Raw genomic sequence first — 19,476 nt, 5'->3', positions numbered from 1 at the left:
TTCATACAGGTGCCTCTCCTTTCTGAGCATACCTGGAACATGGCGATCTGGAGCTGGACACGCTGCAGGCTTGTCTTACAGGAAGCAATGCTGGTTTCCAGCCTGCGCACAAGGTCGTGCTTCTTCCATGCTGTGTCGTAGGAGCTAGCTAGCACAGTCGCCCTGTTCATCACCAGCTGAGAGAACTTCCCCACCTGGATGTTGTGCTCCACTGCTTTCTTACACAGGTCATCCACAGAAACCTTGCTTTCAGCACCGAAATCCTTGGCCTCCACCTGGGCAATGATGTCCACGCCCAGGGCACTGATAAAGCTGCACAGTGTGAGCCCCAGGGCTTGGTTTGGGAGGCCTATCAAGAGCTGCCTCACGAAGTCAGCTGTGAAGGCCTTGATGGGTTTGGCCATTTGGTCCTCACTGAAACAAGAGTTTCTAAAAAGTGTTTTCACATTGACAATCTGCACAGGACCATTCACAGTATTCTGATCTTCAAGTGAACTTGATCCTAAGAAAAGGAAAATTTTCTTGAAGTACCTTATGCAGAAATAAGATTAGTTTAAAAAAAAGGAGGGGGGGCAGGCTTGGGAGGGAAAGAGCAGAATGATGAGTGATGTGGATCAAGATGCATTATATTCAGAAACTGATATGTTGAATGGTAACATCTTTATACAACTACATAAAGGTTACAAAAATATAACCTTTTAAAAGGAGGGAGAAATGCTGCTTATTTAAAGCACTTCCAATTTTATGAATGTACAATTATATGAAGCTCCGTTCCAAAGGTTAAACCTAGATGTTTAAAGGTGAAATATTAGCCAGGTGGCTCATGCCTGTAAATCCTAGCTACTCAGGAGCCTGAGATCTGAGGATCGTGGTTCGAATCCAGCCAGGGCTGAAAAGTCCCCATGAGACTCTTATTGTCAATTAACTACTCAAAAACTGGAAATGGTACAGTAGTTCAAGTGGTAGAGCATTTAGCCCTGAGCATAAAGAGGCACAGGGACAGCTCCCAAGACAGACAGACACACACACACACACACACACACACACACACACACGATGAAATATTACACACACACACACACACACTGAAATATTACCTGACAATGTTTTAGAAAAAGTACCACAGAGCCTGAAGAACTCTTTAATTGTCTGTAGTCTTTTTAGAAAGAAAATTTCTTCTAGCACCTGCCGGTGATTGTCATCATCAAAAAAATTAACTTGGGTACTTCTTGCTTCCCGAATGATATCAATCTTCCTCCAAGCAACAGGAATTTCCATCTTGTTTAACTTTGTAAATGAAAGAAAAAAATTGTTTTTTCTCTGTTCTCACACTTATTACACTGCCCTTATATAATTCATAAAACCAACCCCACATTTACCTTTTCAACTAATAAACCAAAAGCTGTTTCAACCTGGGCAAACATGCCATCAAATGCTACCAAGAGCATCTGGCCAGCTGACATTTTAGGTGTTTCATCAACAGAACCATTTCTTGGTTGGATTAATTCACCGTATTGGGCATGCAGTACTCTAGAGAAAAAGAAAACAGAGTTAAGATCCTCCTTGAAGAGAAATCCAAGAGGAGGGAACATAAAAATCAGCCATCTCAGGGACAGTATGCAAGGTCAGCAAATCTGGCTTGAAGAAGGAATGTCATGAGAAAATGCTATTTCGTGTCACCTACATGAAGCCAACAAAGCTAACCCAGTATCATTAAACTTTGTGCAAACCTGGGTTATGATATGTTAAAAGTTACAGAAAGTATTAAACTCACTTTATGTTCAAAATATGAAATAACCTAAACTTGCATCCTAGACCAATGTCAAGGATAATTTTTTTAAAATTGGTAGATCTAGCAAATTTTTCTAATCACATGATGAACCAACTAGAAACAACAAACCAAAACATTTTGGATAGATTTAGTTTGAAATTCTGCACATTGTGTTTTTTCTTTTTGGTGGCCAAAGATCTAAATTCGAGGCCTTACACCTATTAGATAGGTGCTCATTCACTTAAGCCATAAACCTAGCTTTGGAATTTTGTGTGCATTCTGAATGCACAATCTTTGTTAAACTTCCTATTTCCTAATATCATTAAGATATATATATAATACTAATACATCCTGTGCTCTCTCTAAACATGTTACATAAAAAGCAAAAAATAACTGCAAGTACACACAATTACTATCAGTAAAATAGTTACCTAGTTCCATCCTTATCTATCCATCCTAATAAGTGGAACCAGGAAAAGGTTTTAGGATTTAAAATATTAACCAGAACAATTTCTATTGGAAAAGAGCTGCAAGACAAGGCTATGAATTCTTCCTTGAGACTTACTCAAACAAGGCACACACAGGCTACCACAGAAATAATGCAGCTTGTCATCCTAAGCATACCTTCAGTGTGAGGGGAGAGTGCCTTGGAAAAGACAGCAGATAAACAGAGGTATGAAAGGTACACAGAGGCTCATCTTTACTAGGCAGACATTCAACCACTTAAGCCACACCTCAAGCCCTAACTTTTTTTTGTATTGGTAGAAATTATGACAATTACATGAATAATCTAAATCAGTTATACTCTTATTGTATGACTAAAACAACTAAAATACGTCGTAAATGTATGCTAACTCAAAGATAAAAATAAAATAAATGAAGAAATATATAAAAATAAGGGATTCAACTCTTTTTTCTTTAACTGATACCTGGACATGAATTCAGTGTCTTCATTCTCACTCTACTGACTTTTTCAGCTGGGACTCTACCACTTAAGTCATACCTCCCACCCAGCTTTTATTGGTTATTTTGGAGCTACAGTCTCCAGAACACTGGAAGAGGGTGGATGAAGGGTAAAGTAGCCACAGAGCCTTCCTATTGTATTCCTAAAGACAATTTCCAGTGAAACTACAATCATCGTAGAGTATTTTTTTTAAAGGCACTTGGGCTGGGTGCAGTAGCTAACACCTATAATTCCAGCTACTCTGTAGATACAAAGCCAATCTGGGCAAAAAATTAGCAAGGCCCCATCTCAACCAACAAGCCAGCACAGTGATGTGAGCTAAAGGTCCTAGCTGTGCAGGAAGTAGAAAGACCACAGTCCACAGGCAGCCTAAGGGAAAATGTGACTGAACAATAACCAAAACAAGTGATCGTGATAAAGCACCTGTCTTGCAAGTGTGAGTCCCTGTCCTGCATTTAAACCTCTTTGTTTTCCCCTACCCCCACTAAAGAGAGGAGTATGGGCATTTGTAATTATACTTGCTCTGAAAGGTAAAAGCAATTTACAGTGGAGGTAGAACTTAGAATCCCTTTACCTGGCTGCCCCACCTCTTTCATGGGGCAACAATACATAGAATTCACTTGCCTGGCAACATCAATGTAATGGGCATGTGTTTCTTCTTCGAGTCCCATAGCTGCATTTCTTAGGTAGGCTTGAAGAGATTCAACTATAGTCTGCAGAGGAGCACCATCAGCTGTCTGCTCAATGAGACTATCCAATTCATGGAGCATGTTTTCTAAGGTGGACTCCCCTTTCATTAAACATCTAAGTGCTTCTGGGAAGATGATTTGTCGAAAATTTGAATTCAATTCCTAAAAACAAAAGAGAAGTATGTGTTTGGGGTTTAAGAGGGAAGATTTGATGCCATAAAAGTAAAAAAAAAAAAAAAAAATGTATGCAATTAGAAACTAGAAGTGGCTACAAAACTCATAAAATTGGCTGGGTGCCAGTGGCTCATGCCTGTAATCCTAGCTACTCAGGAGGCTGAGATCTGAGGATCACAGTTCAAAGCCAGCCTGGGCAGGAAAATCTGTGAGACTCTTATCTCCAATAAACCACTAGAAAACAAAAGCAGAGCTGTGGCTCAAGCGGTAGAACACTCGCCTTGAGCTGAAGAGCACAGGGACAGTGCCCAGGCCCAGAATTCAAACCCCACGACCAACAAAAAAATAAAAAAACTACTTATAAAATTTATTCTGTCTATGAGAAATAAATGTATCCAAGGCCGATGATCAACTTATGATTCAACTAGTTTCCCAGAACTCTAACATCCCATACTCAGCTTTGATCTTTATTTAAACGGCTGCTTCAACAACCAAGAGGAAGTCCATGTTTTCTTTTAATGAAAAAGACAATGCTCAACTTTTAAAACTGAGGTTAGCATGTTTACCTGCAATGAGGTATATACACCATTGGCTAAGTGAACAGCCTCGGAGGCTTCCATGGGGTTTGGGATGTCTAAGTCCTGTGGCACCAGGTGGCACTGCTTCAGTAACTGAACCAAGCAAGTGACATTCCCACTCATGCTGCACAGCTCCTCTAAAAACCAGGCTCCATCCCGAGACGTCAGGTCAACCAGCTGTTCCCCAGCACTTGAGGCTGCCCCTTCCATCATTAGGTTGCGCCTAAATGAGATAATAAACACGTGCACAGGGAAATGACTCAGTTAAACATATACACAATAGAGGGGGCTAGAAGGGACTTCAAAACCTGAAAAGAAAGCAATGCTAAAAAGATGAAGGAAAATTACAATACCACTTTATATATGGAATTAAAAAGAAAACATGAAATCTTCATAAGGCATCAATTTTTAGGACAATGAAATGGCCCAATATGATGCCAACTCACCTTGTGAGAGTACAAAGCGCAGAAATAATGACACTTGCTAGACTCAAAGATCCTTCTTCTCCATTCTCATGAAGGAAAACTTTAATGCAACGTTCGATTTCTTTCAACTGGTCCTCACAAACGGGCACAGTGACAGCTTCTTGTTTTAAGCGTTCCACTTGTCGGATAAGCCTGCTGTTTATGTCTGCTGCATATCGCTGCAGGGTCATTTCAGTGGCAGTGATGAACTGACACACAGCTGGGGGTGGCTGGGGAGCATACTGCATTTCATATCTATAAAAACAAGAAAGAATTAACATTCATGCTTGGCAAATTATGTAAGACAACTTTGTATTCTATTTCAACTGAAGAGCAGGAATCAAGCTGGAATCAAGCCAATGGGTAACGCCTGTAATCCCAGCTACTCAAGAGGCTGAGATCTAAGGATCAAGATTTGAAGCCAGCCTGGGCAGGATAATCCATGAAACTCTTAGCTCCAATTAAACACCAAGGTGGAACTGGAGCTGTGGCTCAGGCGGCAAAATGCTAGTCTCAAGCAAAGAAAAGGTCAGGGACAGCACTCAGGCCCTGAGTTCAAGCCCCAGGACCCAGACACACACACACAGACACAAGCCCCAGACACACACACAAGCCCCAGACACACAGACACACACACACAGACACACACACACACACACACGAGCTGGGGTAAGAATTTCCATTTCTCAGATAAAAGTCTTGAGTTCAAGCCCCAGGACCCAGACACACACACACACACACACACACACACACACACACACACACACACACACACACACACACACACACACACACACACACACACACACACACACACACACACACACACACACACACACACACACACACACACACACACACACACACACACACGAGAGCTGGGGTAAGAATTTCCATTTCTCAGATAAAAGTCTACAGAGTTTAAGCAAATTCCTAAAATGACTTGGTGACCAATATAGTCAAGTTTTGAGTCTAGCTCTCCTTAAACTAATCTCACCACTGGGATATAGCTTAATTAGCAGGGGGAAAAAATTGCCTATGAGGGAAAAAATAGGTTCATATCCTTTTAAAGCCAATACAGCCAGGACTGGTGGCAAATATCTACTAGTTGGGAGGCTGATGCAGGAGGACAGACCCTGTCTCAAGCATGGAATGGGGGGATGACTCCATTCAGATTTCACCTTTTCAGAGAAAATAATACTGATGTGATTCAAAAATTGAACATTACTGAGACATGGAGGGGAACTGACTGCTGTCAACTTACTTTCTGTAGAGTTCTTGACAACGCTCTACTGTGGTGTTGCAGATAAGCTCTTCCATCCAGGTCTTCCACTGTTCAATTCGGTGTTTCTGAAATATGGCTTTTGGATACTGCAGAGCAACAGTTGCATAGTGGTGTAGCTGTTCCAGACAGCCTCGAAGCACCGAGCGTCTCTGCTGCAGAAGAGCGCCAACTTCACCCTCCAGCTGCTCACACTGGCTGATCAGGTGGGCCTGGCCAGCATTCTGCAGAAAGGCTGTTGCTGGCACATAGCTTGGGGGACCTTTTGGTAAAAGACAGTCACATTTCAACTAGAGTACAAATTAGAAACACACACACACACACACACCACACACACACGCACACACACACGCACGCACACACGCACATATGCACAGAACCCATACCCAGGTATATGCAAAAGAAGCCAACTCATACCAAGGTCCATTTGTGTGCTGATCTCCTGAAGTAAACTTGCAAGCTGTGTTGCTTCTAAATTAGTGAACGCAGCCTGATAATGTGTTATCCACTGTTCAAATTCATTCAGCTTGACCTGGATTGCTTCCTGAACTGCTCTTTGCTGGGTCTGTAGTTGAGTATGTTCAGAATACCTAAGAGGGAAACAATCCAACAACTCACAGATTACATGCTGCTCATTCTCCTACCTATTTAACAACCTGGACCTTGCTCAGTCAGATGTACAACATCTGTCTAAGTAGCTGCTTTTCAATCTTGACTCAGGGTCCTGCTCAAATGTTCTTTACTCCTCTCAATTTTCCTAGCCCTGTAATTCCCTAGGCTATGTGACGTTTTACATAAATGTATCATATCTGACAGATTTTGAGCTCCTTGAAGGTAGAGAATTGAAGCTTGACAGATATTGTAATCTGCATGCCTCCTGCTATGCTTGGCACTTGCACATTCAACTCCAGATTACTGAGCACTGAAACACTGAGCATGTGTGGTAGAAGTACAGTCCCTCAGGTCCCTCAATTTAACTGAGTAAGTGTAAAACAATAAAGCAGATAGAAAAAGTACCTCTTTACAAATAAGTAAAGACTAAGAGACAACTAGAGAAAAACAAACCTCAGGTTTTATGAACCCAAGTGTATTCACTAAACCTACTTATCTACCCTAACTGGTTACACATTTAAGTAAACTGCTGGTTAACACTTTAAAACTAAGGTCCTTCAGAGAACTTTTTCTGACTTTATGAACTGCTACAGTCTTTTTTTTTTTTTTTTGCTACAGTCACCTTAATTCAAGGTTACCCCCTCCCCCCTCCCTTTCCCCGCCCCTTCCCCCCCCACCCCCCCGTAGTGGGACCTGAACTCTGGGCCTGGGTGCTGTCCCTCAGCTCTTCAGCTCACTCTACCACTTGAGCCACAGAGCCACTTCTGGCTTTTTGAGCTTATGTGGTGCTGAAGAACCAAACTCAGGGCCTCATGCATGCAAGGTGAGCATTCTACCACTGAGCCACCTTCCCAGTCCCAAAGTGACATTTTACAAATACAAAATCAATCCTGTTTCAAACCTATGTTGTAGCGTGTGTGAAGGATGATCTGCTCCTTCAGCTCCTTCTAGAAACTCTATTTCCTCTAGCAGCTTTCCCTGTAGTTTTTCCACATCCGTCAGCTGCTCTTGTAGGCTGAGATATTCCTCTAAGCTACTGTCCAGCTTGGGAAGCACAACCAGCATCTCATCCCTGTTCTTAAACCAGTTCACCTAAAGAAAGGGTTTATGATTAGGGAGAATCTGGGTCATCAGTGCCTAAATGTTTGTACAAGAATCAAGAAAGGCGGATATGAATGTATTCTTGCCTAAACCTCAACAGAACATGAAAGGAAGATGGCATCACCTCCCTTTCACACACAAAGATAACCAACACATTCATTCAAATTCACACAGCCATTGCTTCCTAAAAATACATTACACAAAACAAACTGGCATCACCAGCTACAGACAGGGAGGTAAGGTTATTCATCTAGGAAGCACTTGAATTGGTTCCATTGTTTCCCAAATTATTAACCTACCTCTTAGGAGAGGTTATGGAACTATGGATGGGAGCACTGCTTAATAAAGAGATGGCATCAAATTCTCACATTTAACTGTCATTCCAATATTATACACTAATCTTGAAAACAAAATACAGAAAGTATTTTTTTCTTTTTCTTTTTTTTTTTTTTGGTTGGTGCCAGTACTGAAGTGTGAACTCAGGATGCTCTCACTTGACTTTTTCACTTAAGGCCTGGCCCTCTACCTCTTGAGCCCTTAGCCTGCTGAGTAGCTAGGATTACAGGAATCCACCAGTGCTTTTGTTGTCTTTTTTAAATGGACATATTTACGCTCTTAATAGAAAGGCGTCAGTATCTTATTACATCACTCGTCTTCACCTTTATTTCAGCTACTCTGGAAGAAAAGAGGCTGCGGGTGATCTCTCGCTCCATCTCTCGCTTGCTCTGCTTGCTCTCAGCCTGCTGGCCACCTCCACCATAGACAGCTCCAGCAAACCCAGCCTCGCCTCCTGCTGTCCAGTCCACCAAGGGATCATACACAAAGGCCTCCAGGAGTGTCAGCAAAGTCTCTCGGCCACGCCGCATAATGTGTAGCACCTATTTTCAGAAGAGTCTCAAGTAAGTTTCCTCAATGAATTTAAAAAATTTTTCTTCTCTTTTGTGCTGGTATTGGGGCTCCAACTCAGGGCATAGGTGTAGTCTCTCAGCTTTTTTGCTCAAAGCAAGCACTCTACCACTAGAGCCACAACACAGTTCCACTTCTGGCTTTTTTGTAGTTCAACTGAAGACAAGAGGGACTTTCCTGCCTAGGCTGGCTTCAAACCATGATCTCAGATGTCGGCCTCCTGAGGAGCTAGGATTACAGGGGTGAACCACCTAGATCCTGACATTTTTAAAATTTTCATTCAACAGGTCTCCTTCATTTAATAGATAAAGTACAATAGGAGAAGAGAAAAAAACTGCATACCTGCTCACAAGAAAGCCTAAAAACACCTTCTACTCCAGTAACACCAAGTGCAGTTTCAATGTTTTGTGTCATTCGGAAAGGGACTTTCTCAGGAACTCTAAGGCTTTTACCTTGAAAAGACAAATTGTTATACTTTGGCTGTTACACTGAAATTATCTGACCCTCCTGTAGAAGTGCAAGTCCACTTTCACCTTACCTTTTTCAAAGCACACATTGTAATCTATGTGGACCACTTCTCCAGTTGTCATATCTATGAGGACATTGTCCAAGTGTCTATCTCCAAGTCCAATAATGTAGCCAACCATAGACATGACAGCAGTAGATCTTGCATAAGACTACAGAGGCAGGGAGTAAGGGAAGCATCATTAATACTATAGTCCTCCCTATGCTCTACCGTGGACAGAAGCCTACCCCTGATCTTAAAACAGACAACACAGAAGTGCTCCTCAAGACTCCTGTAGAGCTCAATGTGTTCATACAGCTCTGTGAGCTCAGCGCCCTGGCTGCAGCTACCCTGCACTGGGGGATCCTCCAGGTGCTGTGTAAGCATCAGGATGCTAGGTTTTCAACTATTTCCCTTCAACCTCCTTTGATAGCCTCCCCCCCCACCCCCCCCGCCCCCCCACACACATACACCTAAGATTTTATTTTTTGCCACTTCATCCAGCAACCTGCTCCTTCCTGCCTTTAGATACAGACATGGCTACAACTTTTTAACTATAAAGTAAGATTCATATACAGGTTTCAAACTACCAAGTCTTTATTTAGGGACAGAGGGAAGAAGAGGAGACAGACAAACCAGACAAACAAGAAGACACGGTTATAGTCGAAACCCAACATACCTGTGTGACTCTCCACCATTCATCAGGGGTGGTACAAGATGACCAAAGCTCTTTAGCCAGGAGATTTGGGGGTGTGGCCTCCATTAACTCCTCCAACACTGCCTTCATCACATGTAGGGGCCAGTCCCGACGGGATACATCCAAGCTAAGACCAACGGTTTTCAGAGCTGGGCCAATTTTACTATAGTAAAGTTCACTAGGACGGGGTACAATGCCAGGATTCTGAGGTGTCTGATAGGAATCTTGAGCCTTAAAAAACATACACACACACACATTAGAAAAAACAAGACAAAAATTATTCCAAATGTGAAGTAGTATTTTATTCCTTTCTCTTTTTATTTTGAGGCAATGTAATGCTCTACACTACAGCTCAGCCTGGCCTTGAACTTGAGATCCACCTGCATTAGCCTCCTGGTTCTTGGATCATGAGTGTACTACCACACCAGTGAGTAGCTTCTATGCACAACAAGGAGCCTACAGAACAATTAACAATGTGACTCTGGTACCAGAGCGACAGGTCTTGCCTTGCTCAAGCATGTTTCACATGTGTCAGACTTTGAGCTTTAGCACCATAAAAACATTAAAGAAGAAAACAGACACCTTCTAAAGGTGTCTTCCTATACCTTCCTATACCTACCCCTAATTGTAAGCATTTTCTTGTGATGAGGCTAACACTATATAAATTTACTTAATATCCTGAGCACTTACTTCTAGATCCTGCCATATATTAATAACTCAGCTGCTAAAACAAACCTTAACTCCTAGTCTAAATCAAATTACAAAATCCACAATATAGAGTAAGACTAATTCTACCCTTAAAGTTTTATATTTACCAATTTAAAAATATATGGGTCTCAAAGCTTTTTAATTACTTGAACATCTAAAGACCTTCATAATACTAATGAAAGCATAGAGATGTGAAATACTAATTACTGAGCAGTTGATAACCACAACCAGTCCAATGGCATTTGTGCATCTCAAACATTTATTTTTATAAAACATACTTCCAGAAAACAAGTTTGGTTAAAACAATCTGTCACATTTCTCTGGTCTATCCTTTCCTTAAATTTTTTTTTAAATGGCAAAAATATTGTGTTGCATGCATATCCTCTTTTTTTTTTACTCTGTTCTAGGAAGGGAAGAGCCACCTCAGTGGCTTCTAAGGCAAGTAAGCTCCCATCACCTCAATTACTTTAGCAATCTTGGTTCCCTTAGCTTCTGCTACATTATGCAGAGCTAGTGATCGAGTTTGCACTATTTGTGTTTTGTTTTGGGTTTTTTTTTGGGGGGGTCCGGTACTGGAGCCTGAACTCTGGGCCTGGGCACTGTCCCTTAGCTCTTCAGCTCAAGGCTAGCGCTCTACCACTTGAGCCACAGTGCCACTTCCAGCTTTTCTTTTTGCTTATGTGGTGCTGAGGAATTGAACCCAGGGCCTCATGCATGCAAGGCAAGCGCTCTACCACTAAGCCACCTTCCCAGCCCCCTATTTGTGTTTTTAAAAGAAAAAATCCTAAGTCCTGCAAAAAATGGCTTGTATAACAAGACCACACTAAAGCTACCAGCACAACTATGTTTATTGCAGCATTATTTACCATAGCTAAGATATGGAACCAACCCAGATGCCCCTCAGTAGATGAATGGATCAAGAAAATGTGGTATATATACACAATGGAATTCTATGCCTCCATCAGAAAGAATGACATTTCCCCATTTGTTAGGAAATGGAAAGGTTTGGAAAAAATTATATTAAGTGAAGTAAGCCAGGCCCAAAGAAGCATAGGTCCCATGGTTTCCCTTATTTGCAATATCTAGTATAGGTATGAGTCAAGCGGAAAAGGCCAGATAATGTGATGTTAGGAAAATGAAACCTTAAATATGTATTTTAATGTTTTCGTTTCTTTCATGCATGTGTTTCTAATGCATTTATAAGATTATTTCTTTGTTGCTTTGTATGTCCCTCCCCCACAGTGTAACCCCCGCTTTCACTATATTTGATGTTAGTATAACATGTGGAGGAGATGGGGACAAACAAGTCGTTTAAGGATTCAGGTGGACCTGTTGCAACAATGAGAAGTACAAAATGTCATGTCAAAACCAGCTTTACAATTTCGGTGTGGGGGGGGAGGGGGGTATAATTGGGTGGGGGGAGGGGGGTAAAATTGGGTGGGGGGAGGGGGGAGACGGGGAAGGGAAGTGAAGGGTAAACAAAGGAGGAGGCTGCAATGCTTGGTAAGAAATGTATGCATTATCCTGCCCATGTAATTGTTGCCCCTCTGTACAGTATGTTCTCAAATAAAATAAAATACAATTAAAAAAAAAAAAAATGGCTTGTATTACCAAGAACCAGCGAGTCACATCTATATAATCTTACCTACTCAAAAAGCTGAGATCTGAGGAACACAGTTCAAAACCAGCCTAATACAGTAAAGTCCATAAGACTCTTTTCTCCAATTAAACACCAAAACCTGAATGTGGAGCTATGTATCAAGTAAGTGGTAGAAGCCAGCCTAGAGTGAGAAAGCTAAAGGACAGTACCTAGGCCCTCCTATGAACACCAAAAAATACCAAAAAGGTTTGTACTAAACTTTTACATTTGAAATAAGAACTGTTAAACATGACAAAAATCCTCCACACACCCCCAAATCACTTTCCAAAGAACCTCACGTGTTTCCTGCTTTAATGCTTAATAAACATGCAAACATGTTCAAGTATAGTCTAGAAATATTCCACAAAACTACTGAATATGTTAATGAACCTGCATAAAAACATTCAAATGAAGCTATCCATATTGCAATGTTGCTAACCTTTTGTGCTTGCAAGGCAGCTTCCCGCTGTTGCCATCGCTTGTAAAGACCAAATAAGGGTGTGGCTCCATCCACCCACTGGATCAGCCCTGACCTTGTGCCCAGTGGTGTTACCGAATAGTGTCGAGCATGGAAACGGGGTGTTTCCTGGCGATTGATCGTAGCGAACATGGTATTCACAATAGATAAGAACTGCATTATCCTCTCATCCAGATGTAAATCCTCCAGTCCTATGAAATTAAAAAAAAGTTGCTGGGGTAGGTAACTAAATGAAGTCAAAGTATATCACTTCCTATGTTTTCAACAACAAACAGAACAATAAGGCACACTTGAGTAAGTTAGAAGATTCTACAGGAATTAGCATTATGCACCATGCCTCAGTTCTGCTTCTAATGGTTCACATGCAAAAGGGGAGGGGAGGGAATCTTGCTACACCCATCCAACCAGTGCTGTTCAAACTACCCCATGTAGTTACAGGACATACAGCAAATCACCAGGATAAACTTCTCAAAACACACACAACAGGGACTGGGAAGGTAGCTCAGTGGCAAAGTGCTTGCCTTGCATGCATTCCTCAACACCACATAAGCAGAAAAAGCCAGAAGTAGCACTGTGGCTCAAGTGGTAGAGTGCTAGCCTTGAGCTGAAGAGCTGAGGGACAGTGCCCAGGCCCAGAGTTCAGGCCCCACAACCAACAAACATACACACACACACACACACAAGACTAACACTTTTCTTTAAAATGAAGTTAAGCCCTACCTTTGAAAAGATAAGGATAGTTCTTCCCATCTGATCCTAGAAAGAGAAGTTTCTTGGGTTTGGTTTTAGTTGGTAAAATTGTAATGGTTCCACCCACGCTGTGGATTGTGACTGTGTCTCTGGCTGAGACTTCCCCAGGAAGAGCAATTTCAGTGTTAGTCATGGCAGCCAACCATGGGCTGATTTCTTCAAGGCGTAATATGTAACTTGCACGTTTCTGGGCTCTCTGCTGCAAACTCAGCATTATCTATACTCATAAGATGGGAAAAATAAGTCTATGTTAGGATTGTAACATATTTCCTTCCACACTGATTTTACAGCCCTACACATAATTGCTGCTGGGAATATGGACCATTTGGGAGGTGACACAACAGGACGTATCCTGCTATGCTCTGTAAGATTCCCATTTGATACGATCCTTCACTTCCTCCTCTGTCCAAATAACCAATATAATCAGGGAGACAGAAGAAAATTACCGCTGTAGTCACAAATTCCATATTTTAGTCCTTACTTACTATGCCCAACAATGCCAAGACAAATCAATGTGGCCCTCCTAATGGAGCAAAAGAGATAGCTAGCAGCCACACTCACTCTTAGGAAGCCAATTTAAAAGACATTCACATTAAATTTTAAGGAAAAAGAAATGAGGCTTTACCTACTCTTATTTCATTGAAGAGAAAAAAGAAAGCACATCAGGAAAGAATTTGTTTGTAAGAATTTGTTTCTGAGACAGTCTTCTAATGTAGCCTTGGGTGGCCTTAACCTCAAGATCCCCCAGCCTCCACCTCACAAGAGCTGAGATTACTGGTATGTGCCACCATACATGGCTTTAGGTAAGAATGCTTCCAATAGAAAAGTAAACACAGCTCTGATTACTTAAAGTATGCTACGAACTACAATCCCTTCTAATAATCACAGGGAACAATAGATCAGATGTCCAACAATGTCCCTACTCAACAAACTGCATCTGAATTAATGAACAGTGGGGCTTTTGGCTGTGTGAAAAATTTTCAATGCAATCTTCAGCAATTTGTTCATAAAAACAAGTAACTGGCAATCCCACAAGTATCAAATGACAGAAGAATAAACAGTGGAACTTTCACATAATCACTGTTTAGTTACATACAACACATGGATGAGGAGTTGGGGATATAGTTCACTGGTAGAGGACCTTACCAACATGCCCAAGTCCCTTAGGTTCAATCCAACGCACACACACACACAGCTTTAGGTTCAATCCAACACACACACACACACACACACACACACACACACACACACACACACACACACACGCACACACGTAGCTTTTTTCAGACTATTTTATACCTCTTTAAATGGAATCCAGCTGCTTCCAGGCTTTGCAGGGTTTGATGGGGTCTTCAGCTTTTCCAGGGCATTTTCAATGGCTTCACCATAGTTATCCTGAAACCACTTTTCATGGGGTGTTTCTGCAGGGGCTGCTGTGATACTCCTCACATGTTCCAAGGCAAACACAATGGGCTTCATAAGAGCTGTGTGCTTTTCCCGCATGATGGCAATTTTCTCTTCTCTATGCAGCAAGACATTTATTCAGAAAGTTACCATAATTCAAGTTTTACAACAACTGGAATACGTTGCAAGTATGTGTGGAAACTTAACACTGAAATCCCTTCCTAGATAACTAATGTAAGCTAATTAAAAGAAAGCTTTCAACAAATGTGACATACTTCAAATTTATATAGTATGAGTAAACAGTACCAAAAATAAATATAAACAGAGTAAAATATTGGCAAAGTAACCTACTAACACAGTAGTGTGAAAAATAACTCTGCCTATAAGAAAGCAGCTTCTGGGCTGGGAAGGTGGCTCAGTGGTAGAGCGCTTGCCTTGCATGCTCAAGGCCCTGGGTTCGATTCCTCAGCACCACATAAGCAAAAAGAAAAAAGCCGGAAGTGGCGCTGTGGCTCAAGTGGTAGAGCACTAGCCTTGAGCTGAAGAGCTGAGGGACAGTGCCCAGGCCCAGAGTTCAGGCCCCACGACCGGACCCAAAAAAAAAAAAAAAAAAAAAGAAAGCAGCTTCTTTTTTCTCTTTTTTTTTGGTCAGCCATGGGGCTTGAACTCTGGGCCTGAGCACTCTGGGCTAGCGAGCGCTCTGCCCCTTGAGCTACAGCACCACTTCCGGTTTTCTGGTGGTTTATTGGAAATAAAGAGTTCACAGACTTTCCTGCCCAGGCTAGCTTTGAAACCGGACTCAGATCTCAGCCTCCTGAATAGCTAGGATTACAGGCGTGAGCTACCAGCGCCCAGCTAGCAGCTTCTCTTTTCAATACTGTTAGGCAAACACAGGCTATCTGCATGGCAAAAATCTGAAATTGGATCCTACCCTTAAATCATAACCAAACATAACTCAGAATGGAAAAATGACCTAGACTTGAGACTTTTAGAACTGTTGGAAGTGAACATAAAGGGGAAGGCTCTGTGACACCAGTTTCCTTGGATATAGCACCAAGAGGAATAACAGATTAAGCTGAACTTTAAAACATTTGTATACCAAGAGAACAAAAAGACAACCCAGAGGGGTAGAAAAGTATTTTCAAATCTCCTATCTGATAAGGAGCTAATATCCAGATCCTAAAAAGGATTTCTGTAACTCAACAACAAAATCACAATCTAATTAACAGCAACAGTCTTCTCCAGACAAGATTCACCACCAATAATGAGCAAGCACATGAAAAGATGCTCTGTATCTAAGTCATTAAGAAATGCAAATCAAACCCACAATGAGGTACCCCATCATACCTATTAGGAGAGTATCAACAAAAATGCCCAGAAAATGAAGAAGGAGAAAGAGGTAAACAAGGGCCATATTAGTCTTAAATGGAAAAAACAGTGTTGAATAATTACTGTGTGCTTATTTGGGCTAAAGAATAAATTGTACAAATCCTAATGGTGGCATAGTATTGTGAATGTAGGTACAGTTAAAAGTGGCTATGACGGCTGGATGCCAGTGGCTCAGGCCTATAATCCTAGCTACTCAAAAGACTGAGCAGCTAAGGATCAAGGATCAAAGCCATCCCACCCAGGCAGAAAAGTCCATGAGACTCTTATCTCCAATAAACTACTCAGAAAAAGCCAGAACTGGCACTGAGTCTCAAATGGTAGAGCTAGCCTTGAGCAAAAAGAGGCTCAGGGACAGAGTCCAGACCCTGAGGAGCTCAAGCCCCAGGGCCAACAAAAGCAAAACTAGCTAGGATGATAAATAGATTGCAAGTTGTTTTTTTTTTTTTTTTTTTTGGGGGGGGGGGGGGGGGGAGTCCGGTCATGGGGCCTGAACTCTGGGCCTGGGCCCTGTCCCTCAGCTCTTCAGCTCAAGGCTAGCACTCTACCACTTGAGCCACTGCGCCACTTCCAGCTTTTCTTGCTTATGCGGTGCTGAGGAATCGAACCCAGGGCCTCATGCATGCAAGGCAAGCGCTCTACCACTGAGCCACCTTCCCAACCCCAGATTGCAAAATTAAAAAAAAAAAAAGCCAAGAGGCTTCATCTTCTGGGCAAAAGTGGAGGAAAACATACTTGCGTAAGGTGTTGTTGTTCTGGACTCGCTTCACCTCATCTTCCAGCTGCTGAATCCGTCTCAGGACATACATGTGCTGTTGTAACAAAACTCCCAGCCAAAGCTCGTCCCAGAGCACAGTGACCCTGCGCAGCTCTGCCACCAGCATCTGGACCTGCGTACATAGCACCCCCACTCAGCTTGGCTCAGCTCAGCTCACATGCAGTTCTCCAAACACTGGCACTACAAGTTAAATGCTCACTATACAATTACAGACCCTCCTCCAACTAGATCCACAAAGATAAATAAAACTAAACTTGATAATCCTTAAAGCTTTGTTTCTCAAATATTATTTTCAAGTCAGTCTATACGAGCATTATTTTTAGGGCTTTTAGGGGTAGAGTATATAATCAAACTTTTTAAAACATGCAAGTTTGTTTTCTTTGTACCTGTAACACCATAGTAGGGTTTGCAGAGGACAGCTTATCCACAATTTTGCTGTAGCAATCCTGCATCATAGCTTGGTCTTCATTTAATCCACTCTTCGGTTCATCCTTGTTGCTATCCTGAGAAGCAGGAGGACTTCCTCCCTCACATTCTGAAACCAGCAATTCTTCTCCTTGAATATTTCCAAGTAAGGTTGGAATTGCAGATGAAAACTTGTTTCCTATAGTGGAATGGGCAAAGGAGATAATCTGGGTGTCTCTACTATGAGCACATGCTGTTACAGAAAACATGCATCATCTATTGGCCTTCACACAAGTCATTTAACTTAGTTTCCTTCTGTGCATTAAGACAACTAAGAATGAATATGGATATTCTGCCATTTTACAGATTTATAAACATTAAACATTACAAGCTTGAAAAAGACCTGCAGGATGATGGTAAGTTTCTAACAAATCAGGTGTTCTCCTAATCTAGAGTTTGACCTAATCCTTAACTGTTCCATGGGCCTGAACTGATGTGAGAAATTCCATTTCTCCCTAGGTTTATGGGTCACAGTTAAGACTGAAAATAACATGTAAAACACAGATCCTAGGAGCAGTTTAGCCCTTCAAGTCAATAATTCTTACTTCCAACTCTAGAACACAAATCTTAAAAACTATAATGTATACATAAAGCAGAATATTCAGCATTGCCTACCAGATGCCTGGGATTCGCTGCTGAGTGAGATGGTCCCTACTATTGCAGGGTACAATATAAGATGGGGAGAATCTTGAGCTACACGGCATAGGAGGTTGCAAATACTCTGACGCACATATACTTCAGGGTGATTTAAGCGTGAGAAAAGCTGTGGAATAATTCCTTCAGGATAAGAAAAAAAGGAAAAAAGTCATTAAATCCTGTCAATATACTGGATGCCAAAGGTTAAAACCTGATGTCTGTTGGTATCAGAACAAATTTTAAAGTACTCAAAGTTGCCCCATGATAGCAAAGAACTATACAGAATAGCTCTTGATTTCTAAGTTTGGTAGGATATAAACCTTTAATCAAAAAGTGTCCTAGAGAAATGGATTTTCAACAAATGCTTACAAAGAAGGCAGATACAAATACTTTTACAAAGGCTAAGCAAAGAATCTTTTCTGATTTACTTTCATTGCCATCTTCTCACTCTGTGGAAAGGTTAGAGAGATGGAAGGTCTTTGTGATAACAGGCAGTCCAGGACGCCCTATGAACATGGCTATTCTGCAACACATCTAATAACGTATAAAGTAACTACTCTCTTTTCTTGGCTCATATGTCCACCTCGGAAACAATATTCTCTGATGCATTTTTATTTAGGATTCACCTCTCCATGGGGCAGTAGGTGTTGTTTCCAAACCGTGCTCTAGGTACTGTCGGAGCTCACCAGCATGCTTCACAAGCAACCTGAGCAGTCGCAAGGTGGCCATTACAATCACATCGTCGGTGCTCTGCTCTGCCCGGTGACTCAAATGTAGCCTGGGGTCATCCTCATCCAAAGGAATCTGACAGTGAAAGATTAAGGGAAGAAAGGTCTTTTTCTCACCCTTGTTTGTGTAATAAAAAGAATATCTAGTACAAATGATTTCTTAGAGCATAATGCCACTTACCTGACCAGCATTGAGCTTAAGGAAGGTAAAATATGCACTACAAGACAATTTGTACAGGCTGAAGATTCTATCCACAACTTTCCTCCACACTTTTATAACGCCTTCAGTTGCACTTTCATCGAGCTCAGAAAGCCATGGGCAGCTTGAAAGTAACTGCCGCCAGATTACATCGACCATGTCATCTTCCTCATTATCTTCATTCTCTGTTATCTGAAGTGTTATATCCTCATCCTAGAGAAAAATTAGACATAAAATGGTGATTTTTTTTAAAAAGTAAGGTAGTCATAAAAAGACATATTCCACAGTATTACTGCTGCATTCACTCAGTCCACGTCAATAGGCTTCTTTGTATTTACTAATGAATGCAATGAAGGATTTAAGCAAAGACTGAGTTGTTTGAACTTTAAATACTTCTAAATTACAAGATTCTGACCGAAGAGTAAATATACTGTATTCGTAAAGTTTAAAGCTAACTGGATAGTGAATATGAACAAGCCTTCCTTTCTCATACCACATACATACCTAGCACCTGCTTTGGCAGAGACATAGATGCCACTGTTTAGGGAAGAACTCACTCATC

General features: G+C 41.5%; 1 protein-coding gene and 1 non-coding gene across 3 annotated transcripts in view; both read right to left on the bottom strand.

Annotated features, from left to right (window-relative positions):
* LOC138814499 (serine/threonine-protein kinase SMG1) overlaps positions 1–19,476 on the bottom strand; it is a 91,852-nt gene that overhangs the window by 12,731 nt on the left and 59,645 nt on the right. For both annotated transcript variants that reach the window (XM_070003397.1, XM_070003398.1), the window contains 21 exons: positions 18,897–19,127; positions 18,614–18,791; positions 17,967–18,128; positions 17,273–17,490; positions 16,844–16,998; positions 14,618–14,840; positions 13,289–13,535; positions 12,530–12,759; positions 9,726–9,974; positions 9,080–9,218; positions 8,884–8,993; positions 8,295–8,513; positions 7,436–7,626; positions 6,340–6,512; positions 5,905–6,184; positions 4,623–4,895; positions 4,165–4,399; positions 3,360–3,586; positions 1,380–1,530; positions 1,098–1,287; positions 33–502 (listed from right to left, as the gene is read on the bottom strand). In XM_070003397.1, coding sequence (XP_069859498.1) covers positions 33–502; positions 1,098–1,287; positions 1,380–1,530; positions 3,360–3,586; positions 4,165–4,399; positions 4,623–4,895; positions 5,905–6,184; positions 6,340–6,512; positions 7,436–7,626; positions 8,295–8,513; positions 8,884–8,993; positions 9,080–9,218; positions 9,726–9,974; positions 12,530–12,759; positions 13,289–13,535; positions 14,618–14,840; positions 16,844–16,998; positions 17,273–17,490; positions 17,967–18,128; positions 18,614–18,791; positions 18,897–19,127 — 4,551 coding nt within the window. The remainder of the gene's footprint in view (positions 1–32; positions 503–1,097; positions 1,288–1,379; positions 1,531–3,359; positions 3,587–4,164; positions 4,400–4,622; positions 4,896–5,904; positions 6,185–6,339; positions 6,513–7,435; positions 7,627–8,294; positions 8,514–8,883; positions 8,994–9,079; positions 9,219–9,725; positions 9,975–12,529; positions 12,760–13,288; positions 13,536–14,617; positions 14,841–16,843; positions 16,999–17,272; positions 17,491–17,966; positions 18,129–18,613; positions 18,792–18,896; positions 19,128–19,476) is intronic.
* Positions 10,848–10,980, bottom strand: LOC138814693 (small nucleolar RNA SNORA66). The gene has a single exon (XR_011368051.1). It is a non-coding gene; the product is annotated as a small nucleolar RNA SNORA66 (small nucleolar RNA).

Source organism: Dipodomys merriami, unplaced genomic scaffold (assembly GCF_024711535.1).
Source record: "Dipodomys merriami isolate MVZ:Mamm:240054 unplaced genomic scaffold, mDipMer1.0.p SCAF_60, whole genome shotgun sequence".
Classification (NCBI taxonomy): Eukaryota; Metazoa; Chordata; class Mammalia; order Rodentia; family Heteromyidae; genus Dipodomys; species Dipodomys merriami.
The sequence above is the reverse complement of the archived record's forward strand: the minus strand, read 5'-3'. Positions and strand labels throughout refer to the sequence as shown.